General features: G+C 40.4%; 1 protein-coding gene across 3 annotated transcripts in view; it reads left to right on the top strand.

Annotated features, from left to right (window-relative positions):
* Positions 1-20,800, top strand: part of EGFL6 (EGF like domain multiple 6) — a gene marked incomplete at both ends in the record, with an annotated part of 69,109 nt that overhangs the window by 39,041 nt on the left and 9,268 nt on the right. For 2 of the 3 annotated variants that reach the window (XM_080718359.1, XM_080718360.1), the window contains 5 exons: positions 4,023-4,157; positions 6,790-6,912; positions 13,323-13,649; positions 16,464-16,544; positions 18,910-19,011. In XM_080718359.1, coding sequence (XP_080574485.1) covers positions 4,023-4,157; positions 6,790-6,912; positions 13,323-13,649; positions 16,464-16,544; positions 18,910-19,011 — 768 coding nt within the window. Of the gene's footprint in view, positions 1-4,022; positions 4,158-6,789; positions 6,913-13,322; positions 13,650-16,463; positions 16,545-18,906; positions 19,012-20,800 lie in introns of all 3 variants that reach the window. The other variant, XM_080718358.1, reaches the window with a different exon arrangement.

Consider the following 20,800-nt stretch of genomic DNA (forward strand, 5'->3'; position numbering starts at 1 on the left):
TATTCTTTTCCTTGAGTTAGAAAATGACCAATCTCACATTGTGTGTGTGTGTGTGTGTGTGTGTGTGTGTGTGTGTGTGTGTGTTGTACTGGAGAGTAAACATTCAGGGGCATTCTACTTCTGAGTTATATCCCCATTCCAATTTTATATTTTTTATTTTCAAAAAGGGTCTTGCTAGCTTGATGGGAGTCTCACTACTTGCTGAGGTTGCCCTTGAACCTATGATCCTCCTGTCTCAGCCTCCCAAATACTGGGATTACAAACATGTGCCATCACACTTGGCCTCACATTATCTTTAAAACTTACTCTAAACTATATAAAGTAAATTTTCCTGATTATTGCCTACTGGAGAAAATGAACATATTATGTCAGCAGCATTAACCAAGGAACACACAAAGCCTTCATTCATAACTTTGAAGTTAATAGGACCCATGTCTTAGAACTTTGGTATCCTATTCTCCTTTGTCGTATTTTGTATCTTAGTTTGGGGTTCTACTCCTATATAGCAATGGTTGGGGAGTAGGGATGTGATCCAGGGAAAGGAAGTCACCAGCACTGGGTGAGTTGCATGAACAGGCTGAAGGAGAGATGTACACTTCTGAGAGACTGAGGGAGCTGCCTCTGAATGGTCCCTCTGGGGCAAAGGTTCTAGGCCTTTCTCCATCCATCCCTGCTTTTCACTGATGGGAGGCTGCTCTGGGGCATAATGGCCCAGTGTTTCCATCCTAGCCCAGGTGGCGATCTGAGCAGATTGTCACAAGTGCAGCAAGAGCCTTTGGGAGGGAGGGAACAATGTGAGAGCTGGGGGACTTTGGGTGCATCCCCAAGGCACCCTCAGTGACAGAAATAGCACTGTACCCACTTTGTGCTTTGGTTCTTTTGTGGATTTGAATTATGTTCATCTACCAAATTGTATATATTGCTAACAATTATATTGCACCAGACAGATAAGTTAGTACATCATAGCCTTAATAAGGAATAAAAAACACTAGAATATTGAGTGTGTGTGTGTGTGTGTGTGTGTGTGTGTGTGTGTGTGTACTGGCAATTAAATCCAGGGGCATTCTACTTCTGAGCTGCACTCCAGCCCTTTTTATGGAGCCCAGGGGCATTCTACCTCTGAGTTACACCCCCCCCGCCCTAATTTTGATTCTTTATTTTGAAACAGGGTCTCACTGAGTTGCAGAGGGCCTCACTAAGTAGCTGAGGCTGTCCATGCACCTCAATCCTCCTTATAAGCATACATCACCATACCTAGCTTATTTTTTATTTTGAAACAAGGTGTCACTCAGTTGCTGAGGGCCTCGCTAAGTTGCTGAAGCTGGCCTTGAACCTTCAATCCTCCTGCCTCAGCCTCAAAGTACTGGGATTACAAGCATGCATCACCAAGTCCAGCTATCTTCTTTAATTTAAATAAGCAAATAGTAATATGATTTGAGAATCTTTTTTACAGCAGTAGAAATATTTTTCAGTTGAGGTACTAGATACTTAGCCTAACTGTACATAACTTGATAAACTGGATTAAGTAAGGTCGGCCAGGTCATAGGTGTTATGTTAGTTAAGCAAATTAAAAAATATATACATCATGTATATAAATGTAAATTAACATTGTATATTTTCTGTGAGAGTAATCAAAGACTTAATTAGGTACCCAGGATTTAAAACTCTTTAGTAAGTTATATATGACAAAACTAAATCTTGGCCAAAATTGATTCCAAATTTCTGCCCACCTGATTTATCAGGTGCCAATTTAATTGAAAAGGAGAGATAATGTATGTGGAAGTGATCACTAAAAGTAATTGTAGTAGGGCCAAGCGTGGTGACGCACGCTTGTAATCCCCGTGCTTGGGAGGTGGAGACAGGAGGATCACGCAGGTTCGAAGCCAGCCACACTGGCTTAAGAGACCCTGTTTCTAAAAATAAAATAGGCTGTGAGTGTAGCCCAGAGGTAGAAGGGCTTCCAGGAACCCCAGTACAACCAAAAAAAGTAATTGTAGTCAATCTGACAAAAATGGTGTGTGTGTGTGTGTGTGTGCGTGTGTGTATGTGTTAGTTACTGGGGATTGAACCCAGGGTTCTTCTCCCTCTAAGCTACACCCCATCCCTATTTTATTTTTTATTCTGAAACAGGAAATCACTAAGTTGTGAAAGGTCTCACTAAATTGACGAGCCTGGCCATGAACCTGCAATTCTCGCCTCCTAAGTACCTGGATTACAAGTGTGAGCCACCATGCCCAGCTAAATATTTGTTATTTAAAGAATGCAGGAGGAACAGTAAGCCAACCTCGATGTGTATCGTTAGCCGTAGATTCAAAAGGATAACAAAACATCTACTTGATTTAATGTCTGAAAGTTACAGCAAAGCTTGATTCTTGATGGACGGGTCGGCATAGCTGGCAGCTCCTCTGTATCATCACTCTTGATGGTAAAAAAGGAACATGCACTTTGTTGGCCAAAACTGCATCCTGTCAGGAACATGCCTGTAATCCCAATACTTGGGAGGCTGAGATAAGAGGATGAAGGTTCAAGGACAACCTCAACAACTTAGCGAGTACCTCAGCAATTTAGTGAGACCCTGTTTAAAAATAAAAACTAAAATAGGGCTGAGGTGTAACTCAGAGATAGAATGACACTGGTTCAATCCCCATTAAAAAAAACTATATCTTACAGTTCCACTTGACCTATAATTTATGCAGAAGTAAGTATATCCCCATGTAACCACATATCTGTTGAGTGAATTTTGCAGAAGCCTTGGAGGTGCTTGCCAATGAAATCATTCTTTTAAATGCAAATCCTAAATGCCTGTGTATTTGGTTTGGTTAATGTGTGACTTTTAAAGATTGGATACTCTTAAAGATTGGATATGGAGGGGGGTGTAGTGGTGCTCACTTGTAATCCCAGCATTTGGGAGGTTGAGGCAGGAGGATCATAGTACACCGACAGCCTCAGCTACTTAGTGAGGCCCTTTGCAACTCAGTAAGACCTTGTTTCAAAATAAAGAATAAAAATTAGGTCTAGGAGCATAGCTTGGAGGTAGAATGCCCCTGAGTTCCATCCCCAGTACTACAAAAAAAAAAGATTGGATATGTTATTCAATATAAGATGCATATATTTCTTAACCCAGAAGAACCAAAGCCTGACAAGAGAGCATGTGTGAATATAAGTAGTGACATTAAAGCAAGGTGATGCCTCTTAGAAAACATGTACACAGTGTTCTAGGAATGTATTATTATACATTATACCAGTATTTATTGACACGGAGATGATCCATTTTCCAGGTGAGATATATGTGCATGTGTTTGCACAGTGCATGCTAGGAGGAGAGAGTGCATGTGGGTGTGTATTGGTGCTACTTTTCTTTTTTAATTTTTTATTGAACATAAATGGTATACATTTAAACTATACTTGGTGCCCTCTCCCCCCACCCCTGTTTTCCCTTCCCCCCCTCCCACCAATGATTGTCCAGGGTAACCATACCATATTCATAATTTTATACATATTCAATGTAGACCCTCATTAATCAAGTTCAGTCTTCCTCCTCCCCTATCTTTCCAATCAAGCTTTGCTGGTATTTCCCCTCCATTACCTGGAGTCCCACTAGTATCCTCTACGTTCCCTAGTTTGGGCATATTAGAGGGAACATATGTACCTTCTCCTTCTGTGCTTGGCTCATCTCACTTAACATAATGCTCTCCAGGACTTTCCATCTTCTTGCAAATGATATTATTTTGTTCTTCTTTAAGGCTGAGTAGAATTCCATTGTGTGTATTTCTCAGAGTTTTACAATCCATTCATCTGTTGATGGAGACCTGGGTTGGTTCCATATTTTGGCTATTACAAATTGTGCTGCTATGAACATAGGTATGCATATGTTGCTATAGTTCTCTGGATTCAACCCTTTTGGAAAAATCCCCAGGAGTGGTAGAGCTGGATCGTATGGTGGATCTCTTCCTAACTTTCTTAGGAATCTTGGAGCTACTTTTCTTGCTGTCACTGACACCTTCTCGTTGCACACCCTATAGACATCGATGAGTGTGCCTCTTCAAGAACGGTCTGTCCCTACAATCGAAGATGTGTGAACACATTTGGAAGCTACTACTGCAAATGTCATGTTGGTTTTGAACTGAAATATATCGGTGGCCGATATGACTGTGTAGGTAAGGTTCAGTGGCACTTTTCCCCTTTTCTTCTCCCCACCAAACCTGTAGACTTCTCAACTGATATTTTCATTCAATTCCATCTGTTGGTTAATCCATCTACTGTACTGAGCAGCTTAACAACACAGAAAAGGTTATATTGCTTAAGTTTCTGGCATTCTGGGAACATCAATGACATCAGTTATGAAGCCAGATCAATAAAGACTTAAAGAAAATATAAGCCAGGTGTGGTGGTGCACATCTGTAATCCCAGTACTTGGGAGGCTAAAACAGGAGAATCACAATTTGAGGCCAGCCTCAACAACTTAGTGAGGCCCTTTGCAACTTAGTAAGACCCTATTTCAAAATAAAAGAATAAAATAGGACTAAGGGTGTTGCTCACAGGTAGAATGCCCCTGAGTTCCATTTCCAGTACTATAAATTTAAAGAAGTCAGGTGTGATGGTGCATGCTTGTAATCCCAGTACTTGGGAGGCTGAGACAGGAGGATTGTGGTTCACAGACAGCTTCAGCTCCTTAGTGAGGCCCTTTGCAACTCAGTGAGACCATGCTTCAAAACAACAAATAAAAATAGGGCTGGGGGTATATCTCAGAGGTAGAATGCCCCTGGGTTCAATCCCCAGTGTTACAAAAAAAGGAAGGAAGGAAGAAAGAAATGGATGGAGGGAGGGAGGGAGGAAAGAAGAAAGGAAGGGAGTAAAACTCCATTGTGTGTATAAGCCACATTTTATTTATCCATTCATCTGTTAATGGATACCCAGATGGGTTCCATGATCTGGCTGTTGTGAATTGTGCTGCTATAAACATGAATATGCATGTATCACTCTAATATTCTGACTTTAATTCTTCTGGAAAGATACAGAGGAGTGTATTACCAAGCCATATGGTGGTTCCCTTCCTAGTCTTTTGAGGAACCTCCATACTGGCCTCTATAGTAGTTGTATAATATATAATCCCACCAACAATATATGAGTTCCTATTTCCCCACATCTTCACCAGTATTTATTACTATGTTATTTTTAGTGATTGCCATGCTAACTGGAGTCACATAGAATCTCAGTGTAGTTTTGATTTCCATATCCTGATTGCTAATAATGGTATTTATGTTGGACAAAAGGAAGACTAACAAGCTCTCAGTGATCTGCTCATAAGTCTCCATCAAGGTGGTTTTAGAAAGATGTACAAAAGAAAAGAGGGCATATGCATTCTCTCTCTCTCTCTCTCTCTCTCTCTCTCTCTCTCTCTCTCTCTCTCTCTCTCTCTTTCTCTCCTTCTCTCCCTTCCTCCCTCTCCTCTCCTCTTTCTTAGTTTAAGCTCCAAATAAAACCTTTCCCTGGTCCCCCCAAAATCACTCTCTGATGAGATTGTGCTACCAGTCAGCTATTTACCTGTGTGAAGTAACACATTTTGTACCTTAGCAAAGGGATTCCAAGTCCTAGTGAGCACAGGAGCTAGGGTATTTACCAAACCCTAACTATACACACCAGTATATCCTGTTGCCCTTGATATACTGTCCTACTTGGAAGGGAAATTTGGGCTCCCTCCGGATTCCTAGTTCCATCAGGTATGTAACAAAAGTGTGTGTATGACATGGAAAGCTAACAGAAAATAAAAATGCCTTCAGCTCTCCACTCAGCCCTTCCCACGACGTGTCTTGTATAATCATGTTGGGGCAACACTCAATTGCTAGATTTGAAGCTGTCTTGTGTAACCTCCACAGCTCTTCCCTCATATCTTCTCAAACAAAAAAACATCCTGGACAGGCTCATAGAATGCATATTTGTCGTCAATATGCATTCTATGCTTATTGTCACACCTTCTTAGCTTAGATGTTACACCTTCCTGCAGACCCATCCGACCCTATAATCCAGTGACTCTGTTACAGCGTGCGATCCTGTCCTTTGACACCCAAGGGGAAGTTCCGCAGGACAAGGCGGGAACTCACATGGAGAGCTTCCCTAGTAAATAAATTTTTGGTCTTTGGAAAGTGATTCAGATTAGCATCTGAGCTCCCTTTGTGGCTGAATTAAAAGCAATAAGCCACTTTGTGTGCTTCTGTCTACAAACTCTAGGATAGAAGGTGGGCTGGAGAATAGAGTCTATGAACCTCTCACTTGGATGGAATTTGGCAAATTTTCCTCCTCTAAATCCAGCAGACAAGCTCAGACCAGCCTGACCCTTTCTCCTGGCAGGCTTTGAGCAAAATGCCAGTGCCTGCAAGTTCAGATGACGTCGGTAGTTTCTGGCTCATCTTTTCTTTTGTTTGTTAGGAGTTTTATGCCTTTCTAAATATAGAATTTCTCTTCTGATACTGATATTTAGTTCCAAATTAGACGAATGAAAATATTGAAGGAAAAAACCCTAAGCATCTTACAGATTTCAGTACTGTTAATAAGCAGGAGATGAGGTTGCTGCGTAGGAGAGCTGCAGACCTGCTTCCTACATACCAGGCAGGCGTCAGGCAAAGCCAGGGCTCTCGGCCAATGTGCCTGGAGTTTTGAACCTCTCAGGCAACACTTGGTTTGGGGGCGGGGGGTTGAGTGGTTGCCCTCAGAGTTGCTCAAGGGTATGAGGAGGCTTTCAGCAAGCACTGTTTGCCATAAAGTTGTTCACTGGAATATCTACGTTTCTAGATATAAACGAATGTGCTGTGAATACCCACACGTGCAGCCTCCATGCCAATTGCCTCAACACCCAAGGGTCCTTCAAGTGCAAATGCAAGCAGGGATACAAAGGCAGTGGACTTCAGTGTTCTGGTAAGCAGTATGTGGCCATGGTGTTTTTGTTCTGCTCAATAAGCTCTCTCTCTCTTTCTGTGTGTGTGTGTGTGTGTGTGTGTGTGTGTGTGTGTGTATGTGTGTGTGTACAATGCCTCAATTCTTTGCTAGTTGGACCATACTTCCAAAACTTACGAAATTTCTAAGCACTAAACCATAGATCCCAAAAAACATACTGACCTATCACCTCCTTTTCAGAAAAACATAAAGATTCAGCTCCCAACCCTGGGTGCATTCACCAAACGCCCCCCTCCCCTTTGGTATTGGAGATTGAACACAGGGGCCATATACCTCCAAGCTATATCCCCAGCCCTTTTTTAATTTTAGTTTGAAACAGAGTCTTGCTAAGTTGCTGAGTTTCTCATTAAGTTGTTGAAGATGGCCTTAAACCTGTTACAGCCTCCCAAGTACTAGGATTACAGGTGGGCTCCACCATACCCATCCCCTTTACATTTTTGAGACAGGGTATTGCTAAGTCACCCAGGGTCTTGAGCTTATGATTCTCCTACCTCAGCCCCTCAGCTACTGAATTACAAGCATGTGCCACTACACCTGGCCAAAAATTGGTCTTTTTTTGTGGTACTGGGGTTCCTGGAAACCCTTCTACCTCCAGGCTACACTCCCAGACATCTATTTTTATATTTTTATTTGGAATCAGGGTCTCTTAAGCCAGTGTGGTTGGATTCAAACCTGCGCGATCCTCTTGTCTCTACCTCCCAAGCACGGGGATTATAAGCGTGCCCACCATGCCCAGCTAAAAATTGGTCTTAACTAAGTCTTCATACCCACTGCCTGAAGGATGACCAAAAATCCATCTTTATGGACATAAAAAGTTATAAAAAACAAAAAAGTTATAAAAACAATTAGAATTCCGCATTATAAAATGTTATATTGCAAAACACATTCCTATGACATCAATTGCCACTATAGAATATAGAACACTGATACAGCAACTTTTTTGGGTATTGCTGAGGAATGAACCCAGGGCCTTACACATGCTAGGCACATGCTCTACCACTGAGCTACAGCTCCTGGCCCTTAGTACAGTGATTTTTACCATTAATTCATTGTTTCTAAAAGCTCAGAATCCACACTGCAAAAAAGAAAAAAAATTAGTCGATTAACTTTACACAATATCTGTACCCAAAGGAAGAAGCACCCTAACTGGAGACGTTGTATATTTTTTGTACTATTCTAAGATATGTGACTATTAATAATACACTGCTAGGTATTTTGTCCTGCTTTTATGGCAGCTATACTTCACGCTAAAAAATTCCAAACTGAGATAAAAACCAGTTGGTGACTAGCAGTCAATTTACGAAAGGAAACAATGTCATTGAGTTGCCAGGAATACAGCTTCTGGAACTGGTTACCTTAATCATATTCCTGGCTCCTTGGCTTACTACTTGTGGACTAAGAACAAATTATTTAAACTTTTTGTGCCTCAGTTTCTACATATGAAAAACAGGAATAATTATATATAGCTCTTAATATTGTTTTGACAATTAAATGAAATAATAGCCGTGTGGTGGTGCAGGCCTGTAATCACAGTACTTGGAGAGCTGAGACAGGAGGATGACAAGTTTGAGGCCAGCCTCAGCAAGTTAGTGAGACTCTCAGATGCCACATAGTGAGGCTCTGTTTCAAAACTAAAAAACTGCTGGGCGTGGTGGCACACACTTGTAATCCCAGTACTTGGGAGGCAGAGACAGGAGCATCGCAGATTTCCAGCCAGCCTCAGCTACTTAGTGAGGTCCTCTGAAACTTAGTGAGACCCTGTTTCAAAATAAAGAAGAAAAATGGGGCTGGAGGTATATCTCAAAGGCAGAATGCCCCTGGGTTCAATCCCCAGTATTGCAAAAAAAAACATTAAAAATAAAGTAGGGGGTCGAACATGATGGTGCACACTTGTAATCCCCGTGCTTGGGAGGCAGAGACAGGAGGATCACGCAGGCTCGAAGCCAACCACGCTGTCCTAAGAGACCCTGTTTCCAAATAAAAATATAAAAAAATAGGTGTCTGGGAGTGTAGCCCGGAGATAGAAGGGTTTCCAGGAACTCCAGTACCACCAAAAATAAATAAATAAATAAATAAATAAATAAATAAATAAATAAATAAATAAATAAATAAAGTATGACCCAGGTGTGGGGGTGCACACTTCTAATCCCAGCATTCGGGAGGCTGAGACTGGAGGATCGTAGTTTGCAGCTAACCTCAACTACTTAGCATGGCCCTCTGCAACTTAGTGAGACCCTGTTTCAAAATTAAGAGTAAAAAAATAGGGCTGGGAGTGTGTCTCAGAGGTAGAATGCCACGGGTTCCATCCCTAGTACCACAAAAAATAAAAATAAAAAATAAAACTGTGTTTATGCTTAATTCAATCAATGTGGAGCTTATTCAAGAAAATGTATATTGATATAACCAGGCCAAATCATTTTTTCAATTATAACACAGACATTAAAAGTTTAAGCCAGGCATGATGGTGCACGCATGTAATCTCAGTACTTGGAAGGATGAGACAGGAGGATCAAGGTTTGAGAACAGCCTCAGCAAGTAGTGGACTTTCATCAAGCCAGGGTGACCCTGTTTCAAATTTTTAAAAAATGGGGCTACAATATAACTTGGAGGCAGAATGCTCCTGAGTTCAATACCCAGTGCTACACAAGAAAAAAATTTAGAGGTAGGGCCTGAAAAGTTTACTTTTAACTCAGTAAAAGATTTTAAACATTATGATAATAAATTCTAAAAATAATAGTAAATCCATGCTGAGTATGTGCCAGGCATTAATCTTAGTATTTGACCTGTATTCTATTATTTAAATCTCATGAAAGCCCTGTTGTTATTCCAATTTTGTAAATGGAACGAGGAAGGTTAAGAGGAGTTAGCTGGGCATGGTGACACATGTCTATAATCCCAATACTTGGGAAACCTGGATAGGACGATTGCAGGTTTGAGGTCAGCCTCAGCAATTTAGTGAGACCGTGTTTCAAAAATTAGAAAAAAATAAGCTGAGTGTGGTGCTGCACACTTATAATTCCAGTACTTGGGAAGCTGAAACAAGAGGATTGCACAGACTCAAAGCCAGCATCAGTTTTTTAGTGAGGCTCTCAGCAACTTAGTGAGACCCTGTTTTCAAATTAAGTATAAAAATAAGTCTGGGAGTTTAGCCCGGTTGTAGAAAGCTCCTGGGTTCCATCCCCAGTAAGACAAAAAATTAGAAAAAATAAATTGAAGATTGTGGGTATAACTTGGAAGAAGTACAATGTCTTGAGTTTGCTCCTTGGTGTGGAAGGAAGGAAGGAAGGAAGGAAGGAAGGAAGGAAGGAAGGAAGGAAGTTAGGAGTTACTTTTGAGCACATAAAGCTAAAAGATAGACGTAATGTGTCAGCACCAGGAACCTGGGCTTAAGCATAGGACAGGTGTGTTTGTGGTGGGCTTGTTCCCCTATGATGGAGAAGGCCTCTGGTCGACTCCCTGATAAACCATGCTAGCTCTGCTTTTGTTGCATCTCAGCCCTTGCTGTTTCCTGTGTTCATGGCCTGGTATATCCCTACCCATGGTTAAGTCTCTCTTCCCAGGACTGTGTCCAAAGCTCACATTGGTGGACCATTTCTCCTGTCAGATGATAAGAGGTCATCTGTGGAACTAAACACAGGGGAATGACTATCAAAGTCATTCTCAGATGTCTCACCTAATAGTGATTTTCTGTTAATAAATGTTATCACAAAATAAGTAATTAAATTAATATTTTCCGGTAGACAGAAGTTTTTGACAAATCTCTAAATCCCATTGTCTCCAAGAGATGTTGTCAACTGCATCTACAATAGACTAACCCTATTAAAGACTTTGGAATTCCATATTTTTAAGTCTGAGTTCCCCAAATATGCCAAAGACCCTCCCACTTTTTTATATTTTTAAATAGATGATGCAAAATAAATATATCTTTAAGAGAAAACAATCTGTGGTTACGTCAAATTTGAAACAGCAAGACCCAAATAAAACCAAATCCTGGTATGGTATACATATGCATATTTTTAGAGTTCATTTTTATATTTGATCAGCCTTCTCTGCATACTAAAGGAATGAAATTGTTGATGCTACACAGGTTATGATATTTTAATTTTTTTACTTTTCAATGGGAAAATTTTAAACTTCAAAGCCAAAACTGAACACAGATATTTATGTTTGTCGAATATGGGTTGTAACCCTCATTATTTTTTAAAGGTCCTTAGTTTTATGTTACTGATTATACAAAGGAAATTTACAAAGAAGGAGTATTTCCTATTAGTTTTTAATACTGGGTACTGGGAAAAGATTCAGAGAACCACAGACAAAATTACCCAGTAGGGACTCCAAGGAAGGTATATATATATATATATATATATATATATATATATATATATATATATATATAATATATATATATTATATGTGATATATATGTGTGTGTGTTTATATATAATATATATATATACCTTCCTAGGAGGAATCAATCTAGAGATGTGTGTATATATATATATACAATCACACATTACAATAAAAACTTAATACACAACCTCCAGCAAAACAGCTAAAGCAGGCCATGTGAAGGTCAGGAATACAAGTAATGATTGACATATTACTTGGATTGGCACTAGTTGTTCTCACACATATACATAGAAGCTGTCATAATGATAAATAACTGGAGTTATTTCCTTAAAAAGAGAAATGTTACACTTTTGTCCTACTAGCCTGAGCCTGATGTTGAAGGAAGTGCAATGTCTTAATTAAGACTGTATGTATTTTCAGAGCATTTATATTTCCCTTTCTGGTTACCCAAAATATTGTGAACTTCTTTTTGATTTCCTTGCTACTTTGGTACAGACTGAATTAGCCAAATGATGAAGGGGGAGCAAAGCAGGAAAAGAGAGTGAAACATTGCCAATAAATATAGTCGAAGAAAATCCAAATTTAATTTCTTTTTAGCACTGAAATTGATGTCAACTTCCTTCTTTATAAACTAGATCCAAGTTGTAGGATTGAGTGAATTGACTCAGATATTATTGCAGTCTTTCTTGCTTATATTAGACTTGCCCATGCCTAGATATTTTATAGTAGGGCTATGTATTTGATTTTCAAGACTGATGTTTTTAATGCTCAAAAATATCAGCTACTTTTCGCATCAACTGGATATTCTTAATTATCATGAAATTCCCTGGAAAAGGGACATGTGTCTTTGGATCATAGATCTTGAGGAATTCAAACCAGTCTAGAGAAAAGCAACCCTTAAACTTACTTAACACAGGAATAAACCTGATATGGAAATAGGACTAGAAAGAGAGTCGTTCATATGCTATACCCCAGCTAACTGAGTGACCTTGGACAAGTCCTTTAGCATTGCTCAACATCCCCATCTATAAACAAGACTATTGGACTAAATAGCTCTTCCAGGCACAGTGGCACATGCCTATAATCCCAGTACTTGGGAGGCTGATCCAGGAGGATTGCAGGTTGAAGGCTAGTCTCAGCAATTCAGTAAGACTCTCAGCAACTTAGCAAGACCCTGTCTCGCCATAAAAAATCAAAAGGGCTGGGTAGAACACCCCTGAGTTCAATTCCTAATATCACAATAAATAAATAAATAAATAAGTAAATAAAGTAACCTTTCTCTACCTCTTGAATTCTACATTAATTCTTTTCCCCCAGGGTCATTGATCCACTGTGGGATGGAAGGAATCAATCTAAAGGTGTATTTATAAAAGCAACTTAATTTCATGGTGAGAAACGGAAAATGAATGCAAAACAGTAAATATGGAAGCCTCTGTAAAATATTCAATAAATGAAATCATTTCACTTTTAATAATGGTTGAACTGAAAAGTGTAAAGAGGAGACAGAAAGGGAAAGGAAAATTTGTTATGTGTACATTGAACCATAAATCACTATGCTCGTAGGTCATGAATGGCCCATTCAAATGGCAATTTATATGGTTCGACCCAATGTTGCAACCATAATTCTGGGTACGGAATTTGGATGTGTGACTAGAGATACTTGGACAATACCAGGATATGGAAAATTCCAGTGGAAAAGCAGAACTATTAGAGGAACCTGGAAAATCAGTTACTCGGGGATCCGTAGCCCAATGGGTAGTAGCATGTTTTTCAATAAAGTAGTCCCTGGAGCAAAATAAAGTGTGCCTTCTAACAAAAAGTAGTTAACTGCTGTCACACTGGAACTGCTCAAACGGATGCAAATGCAGTTCATCCAAATAGCTCATGTGGTAAAGCCACATGAGTTGATTCCCAGAGCATTTACTTACTGCATCTTAATGCTTCCAAAATGCTCCATTGTTGGTGAGTGATGTGATTATCAGCCAATTGGCAACTTCTTCCGTTATCTTTGTTTGTTTTAGTTATCCCCGAAAATTCTGTGAAAGAAGTTCTCAGAGCACCTGGGACCATCAAAGACAGGATCAAGAAGTTGCTTGCTCACAAAAACAGCATGAAAAAGAAGGGGAAAATTAAAAATGTCACCCCGGGACCTACTGGGACTCGTACTCCTAAGGTTAACTTGCAGCCCTTCGGCTATGAAGAGAGCATCACCAGGCGTGCAAATTCCAATGGAGAAAAAGGGGAGAATGGGGAGAGAATGAAAGAGAGGCTTGAGGAAGATAAAAGAGAAGAGAAAGCTCTGAGGAATGATGTGGAGCAGGAGCAAAGCCTTCGAGGAGACGTATTTGGTGGGTATCGCTTTTGTTATTTTATGCATTTTATGAAAGAGGAATTGTCAGTTCCTTCTGACAAATGAAACTAGTCATGAGACTAGACAGTGTCATGACTTAAGTGAAATGGGATGGATCTTATAAGTCCTATGAAATCAAGGATGCATGTATGAGAGTTGAATAGCTTCTGCAGATACTAGATGTGCTGCTCTGAGAGTCCAAGGGCAAGTCCTGTTCCCTTACCTGGGGGTAGGGGCTTGCTGTTTGGCACAGACCCTCCCTTCCCACTCCAAGCCCAGGAAACCTGCTTGGCCTTCAAGCACTGTTGTCTAGCTGCTTAACTCTTCAGGATGCTCATTCCCCAAATCAGAAAGACCCTCACCACGTGGGTCTGCCAAGCTCGACCTTTTTTTCTTCTTGAAGTCACACACGTGTGTGTATGTGTGTCTTTCTCTTTGTGTATGGTGTGGGGGGGTTACTGGGGATTGAACCCAGGGACATTCTACCTCTGGCAATACCTCCAGCCCTATTTTTTTTTATTTTGAAAAAGGCTCTAACTAGATTGTGGAAGGTCTCCTCAGTTGCTGAGGCTGGCTTTGAACCTATGATTCTTCTTTCTCAGCCTCTGAAGTACTGGATTACAGGCCTGTACCACCACACCTGGTTGTTGTTTGTTGTTTTGTAGGGGGGTACTGGAGATGGAACCCAGGGATATTCTACCTCTGAACTATACCCCCAGCCCCATTTTTTTAATTCTTTATTTTGAAACTGGGACTCACTGAATTGCAAAGGACCTCATTAAGTAGCTGCGGGTGTCTGCGGACCTTACCCTCTGGTCTTAGCCTTCCTAATGCTGGGACTATAAGCATGCGCCACCATGCCCGGCTATACCCGGTTTTGAAAGAGGCATTTTCCCAAGTCTATGCTATGAAATGTGAACTTCACAGTTGTATGGTTATGTTTTAAAATCCAAAACAGAAAATCATGGGGGGATGCAATAGAAGAGCTTAAGTGCTCTGCATGAACCAGTTAACCACCATCTCCCTTTTGTCAGTAGTTGCTGTATGGAACTCACCATTAGTGTTAGCCCCTCCAGGACAGATTCCACATTAACCCGGCCTGGACCCTCACACTGATATTCTCCATTTCCTTCTTGTTGGGAATTTGTCACTCTCTCTATAGTTGACCTTGTCTGTTCTTAGCTCTATGGCTGGTGTTTACATATACAAACGCCAGTTAGAATTAACCAAAGAATAAGTAGTCACAGGCCCACATATCCAAAAAATATCATGCCACTGGCATTGTTTTAATATTTAAAGGCTCAGCTAGGTATAGTGGTGTATGCCTGTAATTCCAGCACTGGCGAGGCTGAGACAGGAGCATTGCAGGCTCGAGGCCAACCTCAGCAACTTAGCAAGACTCTGCCGCAAAGTAAAAATTAACCATGTGATCCAGCTATACCACTCCTGCATATCTTTCCAAAAGGAATGAAGTCAGAATATATAATTATACACTTATATGCAGAATTATATATTCTGCATATATATTATATATTCTGCATATAAGTCAGAATATGTATTCTGTCGGTAATACATGCATGACCATGTTTATAGTAGCATAATTCATAAAAGCCAAATTGTGGAACCAGCCTAGGTATCTATCAACAGATGAGTGGATTGCAAAATGATGAGATACACACACAGTGGAATTCTACTCAGCAATAAAGAAGAACAAAATGATGTCATTTGCAGGAAAATGGATGGACCTGAAGAATATTATGTTAAGTGAGACTAGCCAATCACAGGAAGTGTAGAGTCATATGTTTTCTTTCATGTGGGGAAGCTAGAGAGTAATCGGGAGAGAAGAGGGACTTTCAGTTGTGAAGGAGAAACCCCAGTAGAGCTAGGGAGGTGGTCTTGGGGAGCAGGGAAGGAGTGAGAATTAATGAAAGAAACACTTTCGCTGACATTATGAACAGATGTGAAAATACCCTTGCCAGTATCGATATCATGTATGGGGAAGGGGAATGGGGAAGGACCTGGAGGAAAGCCCAAGTACCATGCATGTATGTCACTATCAGTATGAACTACATTATAATGTGAGACTATAATGCATCGATAAAAGTATATATAAACAAATAAATAAATAAAAAGGGCTAGGAGTGTAGCTCAGAGGTAGAATGCCCCTGGGTTGAATCTTCAGTGCAAAATAAAATGGAGAAAATCTCAAAGGAAGTATATTTGCAAAACCTGGTGAGGCTAGACATGGTGGTGCAGGCTTGTAATCCCAGTACTTGGGAGGCTGCTGTGTGTGTATTGCAGGCTCATGGACTGCCTCAGACACTTGGTGAGGCCCTCCGCAACTTAGTGAAATCCCATCTCAAAATAAAGAATAAAAGATAGGGCTAGGGGTGTAACTCGGAGGTAGAATGCCCCTGGATTCCATCCCTAGTGCCACAAAAAAAAAAAGAATAAATAATAGGGCTGAGGGTGTAGCTTAGCGGTAGAATGCACCTGGATTCAATTCCCAGTAAAACACACACACACACACACACACACACACACACACACACACACGAAAAGGAATTTCTTGGAAGTGCAGATGCTTAGTTCACCTAAGAGAACCTCTGAAAGAAGATACTGTGGATGAGGGAAGGAGAAACTATATTAATGACTTGGAGACAGTAGGGAAATACTGCTGTGGTATATTCCATGATTAAATTACATGAATACATGACAAAAAAAAAACCTTGCTTTTTAATTATTTGGTTCATGCCTTCTGAGCATGCAGGTTTTTAGATTTATTCTTAACTGATCGAGTATGCTTTATCAGCCCCTAAGGTGAACGAAGCACATGATTTTGGTCTGGTTGTGATCCAAAGGAAAGCATCACATTCCAAACTGGAACGCAGAGGTAAATAATGCTTTCTCTCAAGTGTATTCACTGTCCTGTGTTTCTTTTATTTCTTCATAGGATAAGGTGATTGGTTTGAATCACTGCTTCATTCATAAACCCCCAAGGGAAAAATTATTACATCATGACATGTATTAAAATAGCATGTCTTAGCTGGCCGTGATGATGCATTCTTGTAATCTCAGTGCTTGGGAGGCCGAGACAGGAAGATCCCAGGCTTGAGGACAACCTCGGCAAGTAGTGGGACTCTCATTAACCTAGCAAGACACTATTTCAAAATAAAATAGGACTGGGATGTAGCTTGGAGTTAGAATGTCCTTGGGTTTAATCCTTAGTAGTACCACAAAAAAAAAATAAAATAGCAGGTCTTTGCATGATTAGGGCCAATAGTTACAATATAATAAGGGTATTTTCTTCTCTTTGACCAAAGTACCTGAATCAGTTACCAATTGCTATGATAATGCTGTGTAACGAAGAGCCACAAACCATGAGTTGCCTACAGCTGTAAATACTGATTTTCTTTTATGAGCTTGTAGATTGGTTAGGTGGCATGTTGAACTGAGCTGGTCTGTGTGGTTTACCCACGTGCCTGGAGTTAGGTATAGGCCTGTTTCATGACTGCCGATCTTAGCTCTTCTCTCCCACATGTCTGGGAACTTAGCTGGGACAAGTGGACTTGCTCAACTCTGTTCCATGTGATCTTTCAACCCTCAACAGGCTAGTCCATGGATGTTCTTATGAGGCAGTGACAGGGTCACAAGAAGAAGACACAGCACACAGGTCTTTTGAGATCTAGGCTGAGAGCAGGATGTAGTGGTATATACCGGTAATCCTAGTATTTGAAAGGCTAAGACAGAAGGATCACAGGTTCAGGGCCACCCTCAAAAATTTAGCAAGATCCTCTTTAGAAACAAAAAAAAATGACTGGGGGGGTACCTCAGATAGAATGCCACTGGGTTCAATCCCCAGTGCCAAAAGGGGAAAAATAGAATAGTGAAATCTAGGTACAGAAGCAGCATAGCATAATTTCTGCCTTATTCTACTGGCAAGTCCAGCCCTGACTTAAATCCCCAAAATCAGAGCCAGAGGCTAGCCCTAGTTTTCAATCAAAAGTATCTCAATGTTTTCCTCAACAAAAACCAAAAATAATTTTTGTGGAACAAAGATGGTTTTATCATGCATTATAATAAAAGAATATATTAGACCAGTGTCCAGATAGGTGTTTACCATCTTAGAAATTATCTGAACCTGCCAGGTGTGGTGTAATCCCCATTGATTGGGAGGCAGAGACAGGAGGATCACGCAGGTTCGAAGCCAGCCGCACTGGCTTAAGAGACCCTGTTTCCAAATAAAAAATATAAAATAGGTCTGGGAGTGTAGCCTGGAAGTAGGAGGGTTTCATCCCCAGTACCACCAAAAAAAGAAAAAAAGAAATTAGCTGGACCTGAAAGGAGAAGTATCTTTCCAGGTCCATAAGCCTCCCTGGGATGCCAAAACATAAAATACAGCAAATAAAAACATGATTGATAGGCTTTTTACCAAAAGAATATTGTTGATCATGTACTCCATGAAGTGTAGTATTCCTCAAATCATCTACAGTATTCTGCTAAGATCTTCATTTGTTTGTTTGTATGGAAGAGAATCTACTTTCTGGCCTCAATTTTATGAACAATTTGTTATATTCTCTGTGTTGCTTTGTTCATGGGGTTCCCCAAGGTCATTCTACCTCTGAGCTATGCCCCCAACCCTACATTTAATTCTTTATTTTAAAACAAGGTCTCACTAAGTTGCAGAGGGCTTCACTAAGTAGCTGAGGCTGTCTGTGAACCTGCAATCCTCCTGTCTCAGCCTCCCAAATACTGGGATTACAAGCATGTGCCACCATGCCTGGATTGCCCATTACCTTTTAAGTATGTGTTTTGTTTGTTTTGGTTTTGGTTTTGGCATAGGAGAATGGAACCCAAGGGCTTTCTATCTCCAAGCTAAACCCTATAGCCCACCCACTTCCATTTTCTTAAATTTTTTATTTTAAACAGGGTCTCACTAAAAGTCTAACTATATTGCAGAAGCTGGCCTCAAACCTGAGATCTTACTGATTCAGCCTTACAAATCCTGGGATTACAAGTGTGTGGCACTGTGCCCAGCTTTGATTTTATTTGTATAAGATCACAACAGAGCTTGTAGACAATGGCTTCACAAATTTAATTCAAAACAGGGTATCTAGTTTGGTACTATCCCTCAGGATATTTCAGTTGCCATGATCTGTATTCTCTGCAGCTAAAAATAGAACTCTTGTCTTCCAAACCTCTAAATATTAGCTGTCTTTCTAATTATATTAATGGTTGTAAAATGTGTTTTTAAGCAGATTTAAATATCTCAGTTGACTGCAGCTTTGATCATGGGGTCTGTGACTGGAAACAGGATAGAGAAGATGATTTTGACTGGAATCCTGCTGATCGAGATAATGGTATTTAGTTTTGGCTATTTCATGCTCTTCAAGGGGGCAAGAGTAAAGAAGGTTCTCTGATTGTGTGGGGGGATATTATTCCTGTCAGTCCTTGGGTAATGGTTGTTTGTTATTTTGGGAAACCTTTCAATCTTCCAAGATCATCCCTGATGGATGACTAACTTGGTCCAGTATATATTCTCCTCCTTAATCTCTCTCACACCCACTTGCCCCACAAGAAGCAACAATAAAATTCTTCTCTATTTACTCCTACTTTTTTAAACAATATTTTATTGAATATTTACTCCTACTTTTAAGAGAGAAAGATACTAGGATTTGTGTCAAGTTTAGAAGTATTGGGGAAAAGACAGCAAGAAGTTGTTCCCTTTCTCCAATTTAGCCAGTCATGGTGCTCTATAGTTTCAGTTTTGTGACTGGGGGAAATAAATTTTGAAAGAAAGCATGACCTCTCTCTAAACCTGGAGCTTTAGTAGAGTCATCCCTCAAAGCATCAAAGTTGTGATGAGTGGCAAATTAACAACCTGAACTCCTGTACTGAGCTTTCCCTTCTGTTGTTTGAGGACTTTTTTTCTGGGCACTTGACCTTGGATCTTGTTCAACCTCAGTTCTGAGCTATAGAAGTCCTGCCCTTGCCCTTTCTTCTGCCTACTTTAAAACACTCTCCCCCCCCTTTTTTTGCAGTACTGGGGATAGAACCCAGGGTCATTTTACCTCTGAGCTACACCCCAGCCCAATATTTTATTCTTTATTTTGAAACAGGGTCTCACCAAGTTTCAAAAGGCCTCACTAAGTAGCTGAGGCTGTCTGCAAACCATGATCTTCCGGTCTCAGCCTCCCAAATGTTGGGATTATTACAAGTGTGGGCCACCACGCCAGGCTACTTTATCATTCTTGATGGGCACTGGCTTCCCCCCTGGGTAGAGCAATTGGCTTGCAGATCCTGTTTGGAGCACATAGAGAATACATGTTCCTTGAAGGCTGACTATATAACTAGAAACAACTGATACACCTCAGGGACTCCACTTCCTTCCCAACAAAATTATGGTTAAGAGAGTCTTCTAGATCCCTCCCTGGGACTAATTCCTACCCAAGATCTTTCCTTTCAAGCCTTCACATGCAATCAGAAAACTTGGATATCCACTAAAACAATTCCTTCTAGAACTTTGAATTTAGGTAGAGGAAATACGTCCCACAGAGCAGTTGTGTGAGTGGGGCTATCGCTAATGATTCAGGGCAAGTCCAGAGCAAGTTTAACTAGGCCAGAACAGTATATTTTTGAAGAAACTTCCTTTTTGATAATTAACATGAGTTTCTCATTTCTCCACATTGGGGGCCAATATGTTATTCTACGATCTTAAGAGTTCATATGACAATGTCTTAGTGGGAACCTGTTTCAAAATAAAAATAGGGCTAGGGGTGTAGCTCAAAGATAAAATGCCCTTGGCTTTAATCCACAGTACAAGAAAGAAAGAGAGGGGAAGGAAGAAATAAAGGAAGGAAGGATGGAAGGAAGGAAGGAAGGAAGGAAGGAAGGAAGGAAGGAAGGAAGGAAGGAACCAGTATTTGTAGAGGAACAAAGAAAGCTCAAAGTGGATGTTGGGTAGGATAGAAGAGGAAACTTGCAACAGTGGGTCACAAAAGAGACCATGAGCTGATAGAGTTATTTGATACACTATAGGATGCCTAAATTTCAGATAAGAAATGAACGCTTGTAGTATGTCTTAGACATATTGTTTATCTAAAATTCAAACTCTACTGGGCATCCTGTATTTTATTTGCCAAGTCTGAG

This window comes from Muscardinus avellanarius, assembly GCF_963383645.1.
Source record: "Muscardinus avellanarius genome assembly, chromosome: X".
Classification (NCBI taxonomy): Eukaryota; Metazoa; Chordata; class Mammalia; order Rodentia; family Gliridae; genus Muscardinus; species Muscardinus avellanarius.